At 36.4% G+C, this 13,753-nt stretch overlaps 1 protein-coding gene across 6 annotated transcripts in view; it reads right to left on the bottom strand.

Annotated features, from left to right (window-relative positions):
• Nucleotides 1-13,753, bottom strand: part of LRRK2 (leucine rich repeat kinase 2) — a 135,069-nt gene that overhangs the window by 100,438 nt on the left and 20,878 nt on the right. For 5 of the 6 annotated variants that reach the window (XM_045776530.2, XM_045776532.2, XM_045776533.2 and 2 more), the window contains 4 exons: nt 12,427-12,533; nt 8,137-8,266; nt 5,421-5,545; nt 887-999 (listed from right to left, as the gene is read on the bottom strand). In XM_045776530.2, coding sequence (XP_045632486.2) covers nt 887-999; nt 5,421-5,545; nt 8,137-8,266; nt 12,427-12,533 — 475 coding nt within the window. The remainder of the gene's footprint in view (nt 1-886; nt 1,000-5,420; nt 5,546-8,136; nt 8,267-12,426; nt 12,534-13,753) is intronic. The other variant, XM_045776531.2, reaches the window with a different exon arrangement.

Below are 13,753 nucleotides of genomic sequence, written 5' to 3'. Positions count from 1 at the left end.
GTTTCAGTACAAATGACTCAAATATATCATAGACAATCACATTATAAAGTTCAGTTTAAACTGAATTTTTAAAAGAGATCTCTCTGTAGGCTATTCTAACTAATTTATGACATTTTTCAAAGTATACTAAGTCATAAGGAATCATTTCCATTAAATACCTTGACTGCTCTCTTCCTTTCATGAAAACATTAACTCTAATCATTCTTTACATCTTTACTCTTAACATCTTTCATAAAGACCAATTCATCTTACATTAAACTTCAAAGCATCTTAATTTCATCCACACATTTTGCATTCCACAATATAAATGTAATTCCCTCTTTTTTCATACTTAGCATGAATGTTGATTATAGTCATTATATTATTGCAAATGTCCACAGATTTGTAAATAACTAAAAATGGAACGAAACCATACACACTGAACCATTTCAGAGGTTATCTGTGAGGAGAGCAATGCAAATAAGCCCATGCAATCAAAGAAGACTTTAACATTGTGCCCTGTGTGCCTTCATGGACTGAACCTTTCAGACCAGAAAAGAAAGACAAGCAGCCGAAAAGAAACAGCGGCCATAGTTCCTGACATCAGGCTGAGCTGAACATCTAGCTCTTTAGTTCTCTTTCTGCTTGAGTAGACTGGAGTGAATTTATGTTACTAGCCATCTAAAGAACCTGTCCAAGTCTGTAGTCAAGAGTACACTCCCTTAGCTGGAGTGATACATCTCTTCACCCCCTACATCCCTATTGGCATCTTATGTTTCCACCCACATAACTTCCTACTATCATAGTAAACAGAAGATGGAAAACTTAAGTGAAAACAAGCTTCTATTTCCCCAAATTTCATGTCCTACTTAATGGTATAAAGGCAGAAAACCTATATTGTACATACCCTGTTCAAGGCTGCTAGGACCAGTTTATGAATGTCATTCTTGAAACACTGTTTCTTAACCATATGTAGCTTATGTTGATATTCAGTATCTTCCCTGGAGTCTTCTGGCATGCCTAAATAAATAAGTAAATAAATAAGTAAATAAATAAATAAATAAATTCTCATAAAGATTTAAGCTGGGCAGATTGTCACTTTCATAGAAATGATCATAATTAACAATACATACACATGTTGTACTTTTTTCTAATGCATAGTTCCTTATCAAAGAAACAACCCTTATCTTTAAGGAATTTATAAAAGCAATTTATCATTGAATATAAAATAAATACAGTGCATGTGGATATTTACTGAATTTAGGGATAATTGGGCAACTGGTATTAAGGAGGGCACTTGATATAATGAGCACTGGGTGTTATTTGCAACTAATGAATCACTAAATTCTACCTCTGGCTGATAAAAAAAATTTTTTTAATAAAAAAAGAAAAATAAATAAATAAAGTAGCAGAAGTTATTATGTGGAGAAATTTTCTGTAGCAAACAATACCTTTTTTGTATGAATAAGCCATACTCATACAGAAGTTAAAAGATTTTTATGCAACAATGGACAACTTGAGAAAAGCTCAGTTATTTGGACTACAACATACAAAGGTCAGACATGAAATGCAGACATAAAAGAACAGCTGGAACGACAGTGAAAAGAAAAAAGATTTCAGTTTCAGCATTATGATGGTAAAGAGCATGTAGTTCTGTTAAAATTGCTCTAAGGCTGTATAATAGTGTTAAGTTACTTAAAGGAAACATAGTCTTTATTAAGCTACATGGTAACAAAACTGTCCTAAAACTTGAAAAAACAGGAAGTCAAAAATATTGGTTATATAATAGACTATATAATACAATTATTATGAATGATTGATGTCTCCAAAACCTGTGACTATAGAAATAATGATTAATAAACAATTCTTCATAATCTTTCACTTTAGTAATCTGTATGAACATGAACTATAAACTGGCTGCATATATAGCTTTTCATCTACCTAACAACAACAAAAACTTGAAGTCTGCCTACATGCCAGAGGTGTTGCTACATGTTGGGAATTCCACACTGAATAACAAAGGCTGGATGGATCTCCACCCTCCTGGAGCTTTCTGTCCTCATTTTAAAATGTATTCAAACAGGCTCAGACACTCACTACAGCTGTAGGACCTTGGCCAAGTCACTTAAATTCTCTGTGTCTTATTTTCAGTAACCAAGCCCATGTTAATTTCTGAAACTGCCCATTACATCCCAAGCAGACATAACCACTAAGAGCAGGCCTGCTGAGAAGCAAAAGCTTCATCACATGTAATGAGTCTCAATAAACATCCTTCTTACATTAAGACCAAACGAACATTTCCATAAATGTCATCTCTGGTCTTTGTTTTATCACTTGAGTTTCTATTGTCCACAGGAGATATAATTTCTTTTCCATGTAATAGTCCTTCAAATTGTATGTACTGCAAATGGTTTGAGGGAAGGCTCCATAACCTAACCATCTCCAGATCACCAAGAGTTTCAAGCATAGTGCTTTAGATATAACAGGTGTTCAATATATGTTTGTTGCACAAATGTATATTTAAAAGTGCCCACTCTGGAGTCAGGCTGCATAGGTTGAAAATCCGGCTCCATTACGTAAGTTGTGACCTTAAAATCTCTACATCTCAATGCCTCAGTTTCATCATCTGTAAAACGGCACACACACACACAGCAGTATCTGCCTTATGGGTTGCTGTGAGAATTTTATAAGTTTATATACATAAAGCACTTTGAATAATGGCTAACACATTTTAAGTCCTCCACTTGTTAGCTATTAGTTATTAATTACAAATGAATGGGCTGCATTACAATTTTCATATCACCCTAAATCATCTCCAGATTAAACAAATTCAGTTTCTCTAATTGTTCTTCCGGATGTGGTTTTATACTCACAATCACCTTCCTCTATACACTTCCAATTTGCACAAGTCCCTTCTTAAGCAATTTTACATTATTTCCTCTAGAACTGATAAAAGTGAAGAAAAAAACAATGAAATGATATTTTATTAAAATAACTGTACCTTTATAATTATTTTATTAAAGCCACAGAGACAATCACTTCAGTAACTTGTTACAAAAAAGAGGAGAAATTGAAAAGTACTAGATTGAAAGAAACTTAAAAGACATAACACCATATGTGATATGTGGTCCTGAACTGGATACTGAATTATATAAATTTGCTATAATGTGCACCTTTGTTACAATTGAGAATATCTGAATATGATCTAGTTAATAAATGAGTTTAGATATTATAAGCACCTACCCTCAAATTAACATGTTCAAATCAGAATCATAATCAACCTCAAAACTACTGGGGTACTGATACTATAGTTACTCACTGATATACAGAACGGTAAGATACAGTATGGCACAGTATGGGATAGTATGGTGTGCTATGGTAATATGGTATGGTAGCATAGAATAAAGTAGATGGTTAACAGTAAAGAAATGTATTTATATACTGATATGTTTCTAAATGTGTCAATTAATATGTATTTCCATACAAGAAATATAACCCTAAAGTTATAAAATTGTTTTCAAGGGCACTTGTTTAATATATCTAAGCATCATTATAAAAAACATCATTTATCATTTAAATACATCATTTCAAGTATCTAAAGATTATTGACTATTAATGTTGCTTCAGGGTCAATCTAAGAACAGAAGAAAAGAAATATTATATTGAAAATCTGCTTTTGAACTGAGAGAGTATTATTTTATTAATTAACAGATTTGGTTCTGAATGTCTTCTGCTTATCTTAAAAACTCAAATCCACCCTCAAAAGATTAAGGCTGACACCTTTCAGGATAATCAAAATGGTTCCATTTTGTTTTGTTTTTTACAATCTACAAAGTTCCAAAAAAATTGTAATAACATTTTCAAGCAAAATTATGTCTGTTAAATTATACCTTAAAAGTTGCCTGACAACTATGAATAGCAATTCATATGATTCAATTCAAAATATATTAATCGAATAGCTATTTTAGTTCAACGTACCAGGGGGTTTAAAAAAAAAAAAAAAGATGACTGAAGAAAGCCCTCTCCTTGAAACAATGTATAATCTTGTACTGAGTATACTCTTATTCTTAGAAACATAAAATACTAATATGACTATAGACAGTGGTAGATTTAGGAAGATTTCATTTAAAAAAGACACACGCACACAAAAATTGGGCTTTAAAAGAATTAGGAATTTTACTGAACAACAGCAAGTAATCCCCTCTCTGATATTCAGTAGTCAGAAAGTCCTGTCAAATGCATCTCCCCCCCATCTCTCAGATCTCTCCTCTGGTTCCATTGCTAGGCCCCCACCATGTCTCATCTGACTATCATGGGCTCCAACACAATCTCTCTGGAGGAAGCTTCCACCCTGACAGTCATTCTCCACAGCACAGCGTTATTGTTATAAATTGCAGATTTGGTCATGACACTACAGTTTTTACAAACACCTTTAATAAATTTGAACTGACTTCTGTTAGAAAAGCACCCACTGCTCAGTGTTGTGCTCAAGCCCTTGACTTCACGCCTCTGCCAGTCCCACGTTCATCCTCGGACACCGATCTCCCCACACGCCACGCTTCATTCACCCCCAGACCACGTGTGCTCTCTCCTTCTGCCTGAAATATCCTGCCCAGCCTTTCTACCAGGTCAGTTTCACACACTCTTCAGCTTCAAATATCTCAATCTTGACCTACTCCTTTGACTAAATTACCTGTGCCTCCACTAATATTCTCAGAGCCTTTTATATAAACCCGTGGCTGTAACAGCTCCTCTCATACTGTCTGGTCATTATGCATTTACATATCTGTCTACTGCAAAGCTCTGATAATGGTACAGTTATGCCTTTTCCATGCATTTCTCATAACTGCAGCCATCACGATGTTTAGAACATAAGAGGTACTTAATAAATATATATTGAATGAATGGAGGAGCAGGTGTTTTAAATATGGGATTTAGAGGACAAACAAGGTCACAAGAGAGGTAAGCAGGAGGTAAAGAGGAGAGGATAGGCGCTACTGAGGTTAATGAGTAAAAGCCATGTGGTTCTATTTGATAAAGATTAATTCAACTACAGAGAAAAAGAAGGACTGAAAAGAGCAAAAGAGACAGTGTGAATACTAGTTAGCTATTTGTATAGTTCGGACAAGAAACAAAGCAACTTGGATAGCAACAGAAATAAAAAAGAATTATCAGAGGGGACACTCTCCTTGGAGGTAAATCTTCATAATTTATATTGTGGTGATTTCTTGTGTAAATAAGTTACTGAATTTCCTTATGAATTAATCTATCTCTTTCACACATCTTTTCCTCTTTTTTTTATTTTTGGATTAGTGGGAAGATTTACACTTTGTTGGGAGAAACTGGTCCTTTACTTTTTGCTTAGAAAGTTGCTATTACACAAAAAGTAAAAAAAATCCATTAAAATTGCCATCTCTTCCCATATCTATTATGTAACTTACCTGGAACTATGAAATGTAAAACAGCTCTTAGTCCCTCCAGCTGCACTGATAAGGATGCCTCATGACTTTTCATAACTGTTATTATTTTAGGGGCCACTGCTGCCATTGTATCCAGAGTCACACTGCTGGAGATAGAACGTTGAAATGCTTATTAAAAGTACAGCCTGATTCCATTGTACAAACACCAAGTTGAAATAAGTATAGGAAAACAGAACCATTCTATTTTATCAGAAAAAAAAACTGTATGAAAATGCATTTGAATTCAGTAAGACGAGCGTACATATTTTAATTCTTATTTAATTAAACTCTGACCTCAAGAAGTGGAACTCTTCTTTTTAGTTTCACAAAACACAACTTTCTTCCAATCTACACATGGGTCACTGGCAACAACCCTGAAAAGTAGGTGTTATTATCTGAAAAGTAGACATTGTCCAGATGAAGAGTTCAGGCTGACGGAGGTTACATATCAAGGTCCTATCACTAGAAGGTGACGGAGCCAGGACTGGAATGCCAACTTGTCTGAGCCCCAAGGTCAGGGCTCTTTACAGCAGAGCAACTGGCCTCTTCCAAATTAACACCACTGGACTTCCTATTAGGTATTTTTAATTCATTTTATTTGCATTAAAGTCTTAGTTTCTCTAAGGTATTTTGGTTTTCTTTTTAAGATTTTATTTATTATATTTGACAGCAAAAGACAGTGAGAGAGGGAACACAAGCAGGGGGTAGCTGGAGAGGGAGAAGCAGGCTCCTCTCGGAGCAGGGAGCCCGATGGAGGGCTCAATCCCAGGATGCTGGGATCATGACCTGAGCTGAAGGCAGACACTTAACGACTGAGCTACCCAGGCGCCCCTAAGGTGTTTTAGCTCTTCTTTCTTTTCCATATGAAGAAACGCCACTTGACTAGACCTCGGCAGGTACTACCAACTTTAAAAGAGGTAGGCCTTGCTTTGCCCAGCGCCCTCTCACCTGAAACCTGCGCCTATCAGAACCTTGTCCTTGCTCCACATGGTTCTGTGGTCCCTGTAACACAGTCCCTCCCGCCCACCTGAAAGTCCCAGCTTAAACACATGCCCTCCTTGTAGCCTCCCTTGTTTGGTCATTCCATTCACTCCCCTCTAACCACTGTGCCCGCCACACATCCCCGCTGTTGTATTCTCTCACAGTATTGTTTTTTTGGGTTTTTGTTTTTTTGTTTTTTTAAGATTTTATTTATTTATGTGACAGAGATAGAGACAGCCAGCGAGAGAGGGAACACAGCAGGGGGAGTGGGAGAGGAAGAAGCAGGCTCCCAGCAGAGGAGCCCGATGTGGGACTCGATCCCAGAACGCCGATCCCAGAATGCCGGGATCACGCCCTGAGCCGAAGGCAGACGCTTTAACGACTGCGCCACCCAGGCGCCCCCTCTCTCACAGTATTGTAACTCTGTTCACATGCCAGGCTCCCCCACTAGACCACGAGTTCTTTAGTCACAGGCACATGGTCCTCGTGAACTTTGAATCCTCAGGACTAAAACTTGACATATTTTACATATGAGGAAAGAGCCAGGAGCACGGATTGCACACAATCTACAGATACTTAAACTGTTGATTATCCCACCTTGTTTTTGTCTCTCATGAAGGTTCACTCCCAGGACCATGAAAATCACCATTGGAGATAAACTTGGCACTCAAATATTTAAGGACAATATTTAAATAAAAGAAATATGACTCAAAGATATGATATATATAAACATAAATAGACTAGCTGGACTTATGTTAAAAACAATATAACCCTATTCCTTAAAAGCCTACAGATGTGCCAGCTGACCATGCTATATGCATTTCATTTATTCATATTTAATAACAGTATTAATGATAATAGCTGTGATTTACTGAGTGCTTAAAATGTACAGGCATTATCCTAACTTTGTAAAAATCAGCTGATTTAATACTTACAGTATAAATTACAACTTATGAAGTTATTACTATGATCCCTCTTTACCAATGAGTAACCTGATGTTTAAAGATCAAATTGGCTCAAATTAGTGGGAAAGCGGGGACACAAAATAATTTTACTGCAACAGTTGTGCCATTTATTTTTTTCTTTTGAAAATTTTGAAGTTACTCAGACTACACCAAAGTTACTTCACCTTCTTAGGCCTAATACAGTGCAAAAAGGCACCGAGCATATCCTGCAGCGAGCACTTCCGTATGCAATTCAGTTTTGGTCTTTTAAACAGTTTTTTTTTTTTTAAGCCAGTACTTCTCCCCTCCCCTCACTCAGCCCTCCACTCCCCACCCTACCCTGTCATCCAGCCCCCAGAGCAGGAAGAGAAGACACAGTTAATTCAAATGAAAGAATAATAATAAATATTAGTTGTGAAAAAAGCAACAACTAGAAGCCACATTATGATTTTATCTCATATACCTTTCACACATAATAATTTAAAAAACCACTTAAAGTTACATGCTGTATAACTGCCATTTTTCAAAATGGTCAACACCAAGCACAGAGTACAAAAGCCAACCTTCAACACGTTTCTACCATTTCTATCATCCCTTTCAACAGTCGGATAAAATAAATCTGTGGTATCAGTGACACAAGATTACATTCCCAATGTTTCAATCTGCAACTATCTTATGTTTTTCTTTTAATTCTTAGAAATATGCTTGACATATTGATATTCTACCTGGTCCAAGAGTATATGTTTGGCATTAAGTCCATGAATCTATATTACCTTCCTTCAAAGAGATGATTTAGCATTTTACAGCCACTCTCAGCAACTTCAGGAGAATGTATATGCCTCTGCATTAACTCCAATACATTCAGGTATATTCCTTTTGACAACAGGATTTTTCTGAAATTAACTATAAAATTTTTAATGTTACTCACAGAAATGAAAGCACATTTTCATAATTTTGCACAAAGACACAGAATATTAAGATAATCCAAATGCATAGAAAAATACAAGTATACATGGAATTTGTATTTCATTGTAACTGAAAGATCATTAATCTTTATTTCTCTAAAATATACACTATTTCAATTTTTTCACATTTATTAACCATTTAGGTTGAGGTTTTGATTTGTAAAGTTTTACTCGTAGAGTGAGTAGACTGGTACTAATGTAATCCCATCCATGTGAAAGACATGTTTCTGATGTTTTAAAATAATGCTCTCCAAAATAAGAATGAAAGTTACATTTCATTCTAACATTTATAACAGGTTCACAAAATAACTGCACTTATATAGAGCTAAGACTTGCTACGTATGCTAGACACTAGTGAGCTGGGAATCAGTTACAGGTGCATGTAGATACTGACCATCTCTCAGCTCTTGGGGAGCAGGGAGAGTGGGGTGAGACAAGGGCTGGGGCCACGCTGGGCTGCCTTCAGCCTTGAGCTACCTTCTCCATTTATCCCAGTGGACTGTACAAACATTATTCTTTCTGTGTATGCCATCGTGTGCAAAGGGATGGAAAGCACTTATAGAGAGAATAATTACGTAATTTCACAAAGCAATGCCAAAGCTGAAGAAATACAGATATGGGGGCACCTGGGTGGCTCAGTCAGTTAAGCACCTGCCTTAGGCTCAGGTCATGATCCTGGGTTCCTGGGATCCAGCCCTGAGTTGGGCTCCCTACTCAGCAGGGAGTCTGCTTCTCCCTTTCCTTCTCCCTCTGCCCCTCTCCCTGCTCATGCTCTCTCTCTTTCCCTCTCTCTCTCAAATAAATAAATAAAATCTTAAAAAAAAGAAATACAGATATGCTTTACAACTGACTTTACACTATATGTGGGAAAGTAACTATATCCCAACAATGATTACAGAATATTTTTCCTTTCTAATAGACTTCTTTTACTAAATGCAAATTCATTATCTTGAAGTTTCCATAGAAATATCAATTGTCTTCAAGACTCTATATAAATATCAATTCCAACATTACACGCTGTAATTCAACACTCTGAAAGTGGCAGGAAATGAAATTTAGAAAATGTTAAGTACTACAGAGCGTCCCAACTTTGGATGGTTCAACTTCTGATGGTGTGAAAGTGATACACATACAGTAGAAATCATACTTCAAATTTTGAATTTTGATCTTTTCCCAGACTAACGATATGCGGTATGATACTCTTTCTTGATGTTGGGCAGTGGCAGTGAGCCACAAAATTACGAGTGAACAAACAATACACTTAGCACACACTCTCTACCTCTCATTCTGTTTTTCACTTTCAGTACAGTATTCAATAAATTACGAGACAGTCAACACTTCATCATAAAATAGGCTTTGTGTTACATGATTTTGCCCGTCTCTAGGCTAATGTAAGTCTTCTGAGCACATTTCAGGTCAGCTAGGCTAAATTATGATGTTCAGTAGGATACATGTATTGAATGCATTTTCAACTTTCAATATTTTCAACCTACAATGGGTTTACTGGACATAACCCCATCCTAAGTCAAGAAAGATCTGTATTTTGAAAATGAGTTATCAACCTCAATTTGGGAAAGGAAGAAATGATAAAAAATAGGGAAAACTCAGAAATAAGTGGAACTGATATACACATTCTAAAATGCTGCCAAAATCTGAAAAACTCATACCTTTTAAAGACACCCAGAATATCACACCTTAAAATACGATAAGTTGGTTATTTTGCTTGGTCATGTCGGAAGCTTTAACAACCCCTCCTAAAGTAGCTAAATTCTAACCAAGGGGATACTTTAAAAGATGCAAGTCCCTCTAGACCAGCAGTTCTCACACAGCAAAGAGCATCAGAGCCACCCAGAGGGACTGCTGAAAAACAGATTGCTGGGCTCCAAACCCAGAATTTGTGATTCAGCAGGTCTGAACAGGGCCCTAGAATTTACATTTTTAACAAGTTCCCTGGAGATGTTACTGTTTCAGGCACCACACTTTGAGAACCACTGTCCTGGACATTAACCTAACTTTTGACTTAAAAATTGAACTTAAAAATTGAGAATAGAAATTTCAGCAAACACCGGACCTAGAAAAAATTACATCACGGAGTCACTTCAGAGTTCACAGAACATTTCAGACATCATATCTCATTTACCATATATCTACACAATAGTCCTGACCTCTTCCACTCCATTTTAGCAATCTACTACCTGCTTTAAAGAGCCAATAATAATATGCAACTTCCTTCAGCTCTTCGGTCAATATTCACCACCTTTCCTGGTTGCCTTGTCACCATTTTATCGCCTCTGACCCCTAACACATATCCTCCTTCTTTGCTTCATTTTTGTTTCATAGCTACCTCACATATCATATATTTTATTTTGCCTTATTATCTGTCTTCCCCACTAGAGATGAAGCTCCCTGAACCTGGGAGTATTCTGTTTAACTGATATATCCCTAGTGCCTAGGTCACCGTCTGGCAACAGCTCAGTAAACATTAACTGAAATAATTAATTAAATGAGGAAAACATCACACGAGATGTTCAAGCTTTGGCCTGGGTAACACCATGGCAGAAACCAGTTCTTCTGCCCGCCAGTCCAGTCATTTTTCTAGAAAACCACATCGAGCCCTGCATACCCAATGTTTCCAAGTGTCTTTCAATGAGAAGTTGCCACAGAGGTTGGTGACCAAGCTGCTCAGTTCTAAATATTCTCCTAAGGCGGAACTCCAAGAACAATACAAGGGATCTGAGTACAGTTTACCCAACAGGCGGCCAAGAACAAAGGGGTAAGGAAACAGGCAGAGCAGGGCACTGATTCTGAACAAAGAAATCAAGGTTGACTCCAAATGTAACTAATCCTCAGACACTAGTTATTTTGTGGGTGTATCAGAGATGCCCACAGGGTGAAAAACTACAGCACAACACAATATGTATATATACTCAAGGTTGCTCTCCTCTCCTAGATGGGACACACAAAAGCAACCAAGTCTGGTCCTCATTTTCAAGAATGAGATCCCACCCAGGCCTCTGCACAGAAGATGGGAGATTTGAGGACAGCGATTCCCTTTTCTACCACTCCTACTCTGACTCATCATCCCAGAGGGCAACCCCTGTCTGTCTGTAAGGGCTCTTGCCGTTCAAGTTTTTTTATTAAAGTGCCATCTGAGAGGTGGAGCGAGAAAGGAGGAAAAGGAAGAAGAAATTATTTTCCTCTTGATTTGACTTAAATAACAGCATCAAGAAACATGCTTCAAGTGGTTTCTTGATTCCTTTCACTCGATGCAGGTTTTCTACTAACAGGTGGTGCTAGCATTGATCTCTGTTTCCGGCTTTGCGTGTTTTTCTCTATTTTGCTCCCTCCAAAAATATCCTGCAAAAGCTGCCAAGTCCCAATGCCTTTCTGATGAGTTTTCTCCCAAGATTTTCTGGCAGTATTTCCTGTTCGTGGGGGCCTGCAATCTGAACAGCCAGAGCCTCAATTTTAAAACCCAGAGTCTTTCCAAAGGTATAATAGCCATTTTTTGTCTCCTTAATAATGGAAAGCTATAAGGCTTACACGTAAAGGACAATTTTATCAGATTTTAGAATGGTGAATATCTCTCCACCCACTGCATTATCTAGAAAGTGTTCCTTAAAAAAGAACAGGAACAGTATATAAAAGAAAATGGAAAAAAGTCACCATTTGGTACCAAAAAAAAAAAAAAAATCCCACTCAATTTAAGGTAAAAGTCCATCAATGAAAAACTGGTTCATAAAAATAGGATATAGGTGTACATTGGGAAACTACACTGCCATTAAAAATAAAAATATGAAATTTTACATTTATCAGCACAAAAAAGAAAATGTAAAATCTGCTTATAAAATTATTAAAATTATCCCATTTCTTCAAAAATAGAAAATATATAGTATATGTCACGGGTGAGTACACACACAGAAATTCAGGAAAAAAATCAAAATTTTATTTTCTTTTTTATCCTTTTACCTATATATCAATATCTCTATATATCAGATACATATTTCTACATATTTGAATTTTTATAAGAAATTGACTTTATAATTTAAAAAAATACAAAATGTGTTTCCTCGTATTAAAAAATGGTTCACCTCTTACCGTTTTGTTCTAACAGAGTCGACAATGCATTTGCAGATGCCTGGAAGACTTCTTTTGATGAGGAATGCATCAGCATGGAAAGCATCACTTCCCTATGAGCTGGGAACCTTTCACAAATTCAATCACAATATTAATGGTAGTCTTCTTCATAATTAGTTCAAATATTCATATAAACAACATTTCAAGCTACATCCACTTATAAGAGTGAATTATAAACAGTTTTATATTTAAAAGAAAGTTCAAATCCACTAAATACTAATGAATCAGTATTTCTCTGTTTCTTCAAAGTTGATAAGCAGTAGGGGGGAAAGACTCAGCAAATATATAAAGAAGTATTAAGAGTAAAAGGGTAAAGTGAAAAAAAGAAGATAATGAAAACAAGAAAAGGAAAATGAAAATCATAAAGAGGCATCATGAGTTTTAAAAGTGTAGAGCATAATATACTTTCTTTTAATAATGTATTTATTTTAACTCCTATGGATATTGAGGTATCAATGTGCTGTGAGCTGAAATTTAAAAACTGCACCATGAACCTAACCTCTTAAAAAGATTGCTCAAAGTGGATTAGGATGCTGGTTTAACATACAGTTTTCAAAAGAATTACTGTTTCCTTTCAAAAAGGAGAGGTATCATTAAACAGCATCTGTGTTATTAATTCTCTCCTGGTTGGCAATGGATCACTATACAAACAGATTCTCAGGATTTGAGATGTAGACTATTACTATTTAAGTTTCCAAGATAAGTCATTCGGAAGTCATTAAAAGCAAGAGCATACCCAGAGCAAACATAAGCATTTCCATAAAGCACAAAGGCTCATGGCCATGAAACAGCTCTGATATACACAAAACTCCTGTGTACAGTTTGCATCTTTGAGAAAGGGGGCTGGTCTTATGAAGCTTGAATTCCACTCCTGTAGAAAGCCTCCTCAAGAGCTGACACCTACAAATAGTCCTCTCAAGAGAAGACAGGTCAACAATGCAATATCAAGTGAGGAATCACTAAGGAGGCCTCTGACCACATTTCATTCCTGATATTGACAACCTGCTAGCTAGTCACTGCAACAGAAAAGGTCACAGATGGTTCTGCCATCTCTGTCACCTGAGATTAATTAACAGAGCATTTTTAAATGATCAGCTAGAAAACCGAAAGGTTCTTTTCTCAATGATTCATAATTTCTAAATGACTCTTGATTCTAAGTCATGGGGTAATAACTCTCAAACACATCAGGGATCAAAATATTATATACACACTACTATTTTGTGGCAGCACTTGAAAATACATGCCTATATCAAAAATATTTCTAACAATAAAAGTTGCAGTTACAGTA

The sequence above is a fragment of the Ursus americanus genome, chromosome 25 (genome assembly GCF_024610735.1).
Source record: "Ursus americanus isolate L20-20 chromosome 25, mUrsAme1.1.p, whole genome shotgun sequence".
NCBI classification, from domain to species: domain Eukaryota; kingdom Metazoa; phylum Chordata; class Mammalia; order Carnivora; family Ursidae; genus Ursus; species Ursus americanus.
Note: the sequence above shows the minus strand (reverse complement) of the source record. Positions and strands in the feature narration are given on the sequence as shown.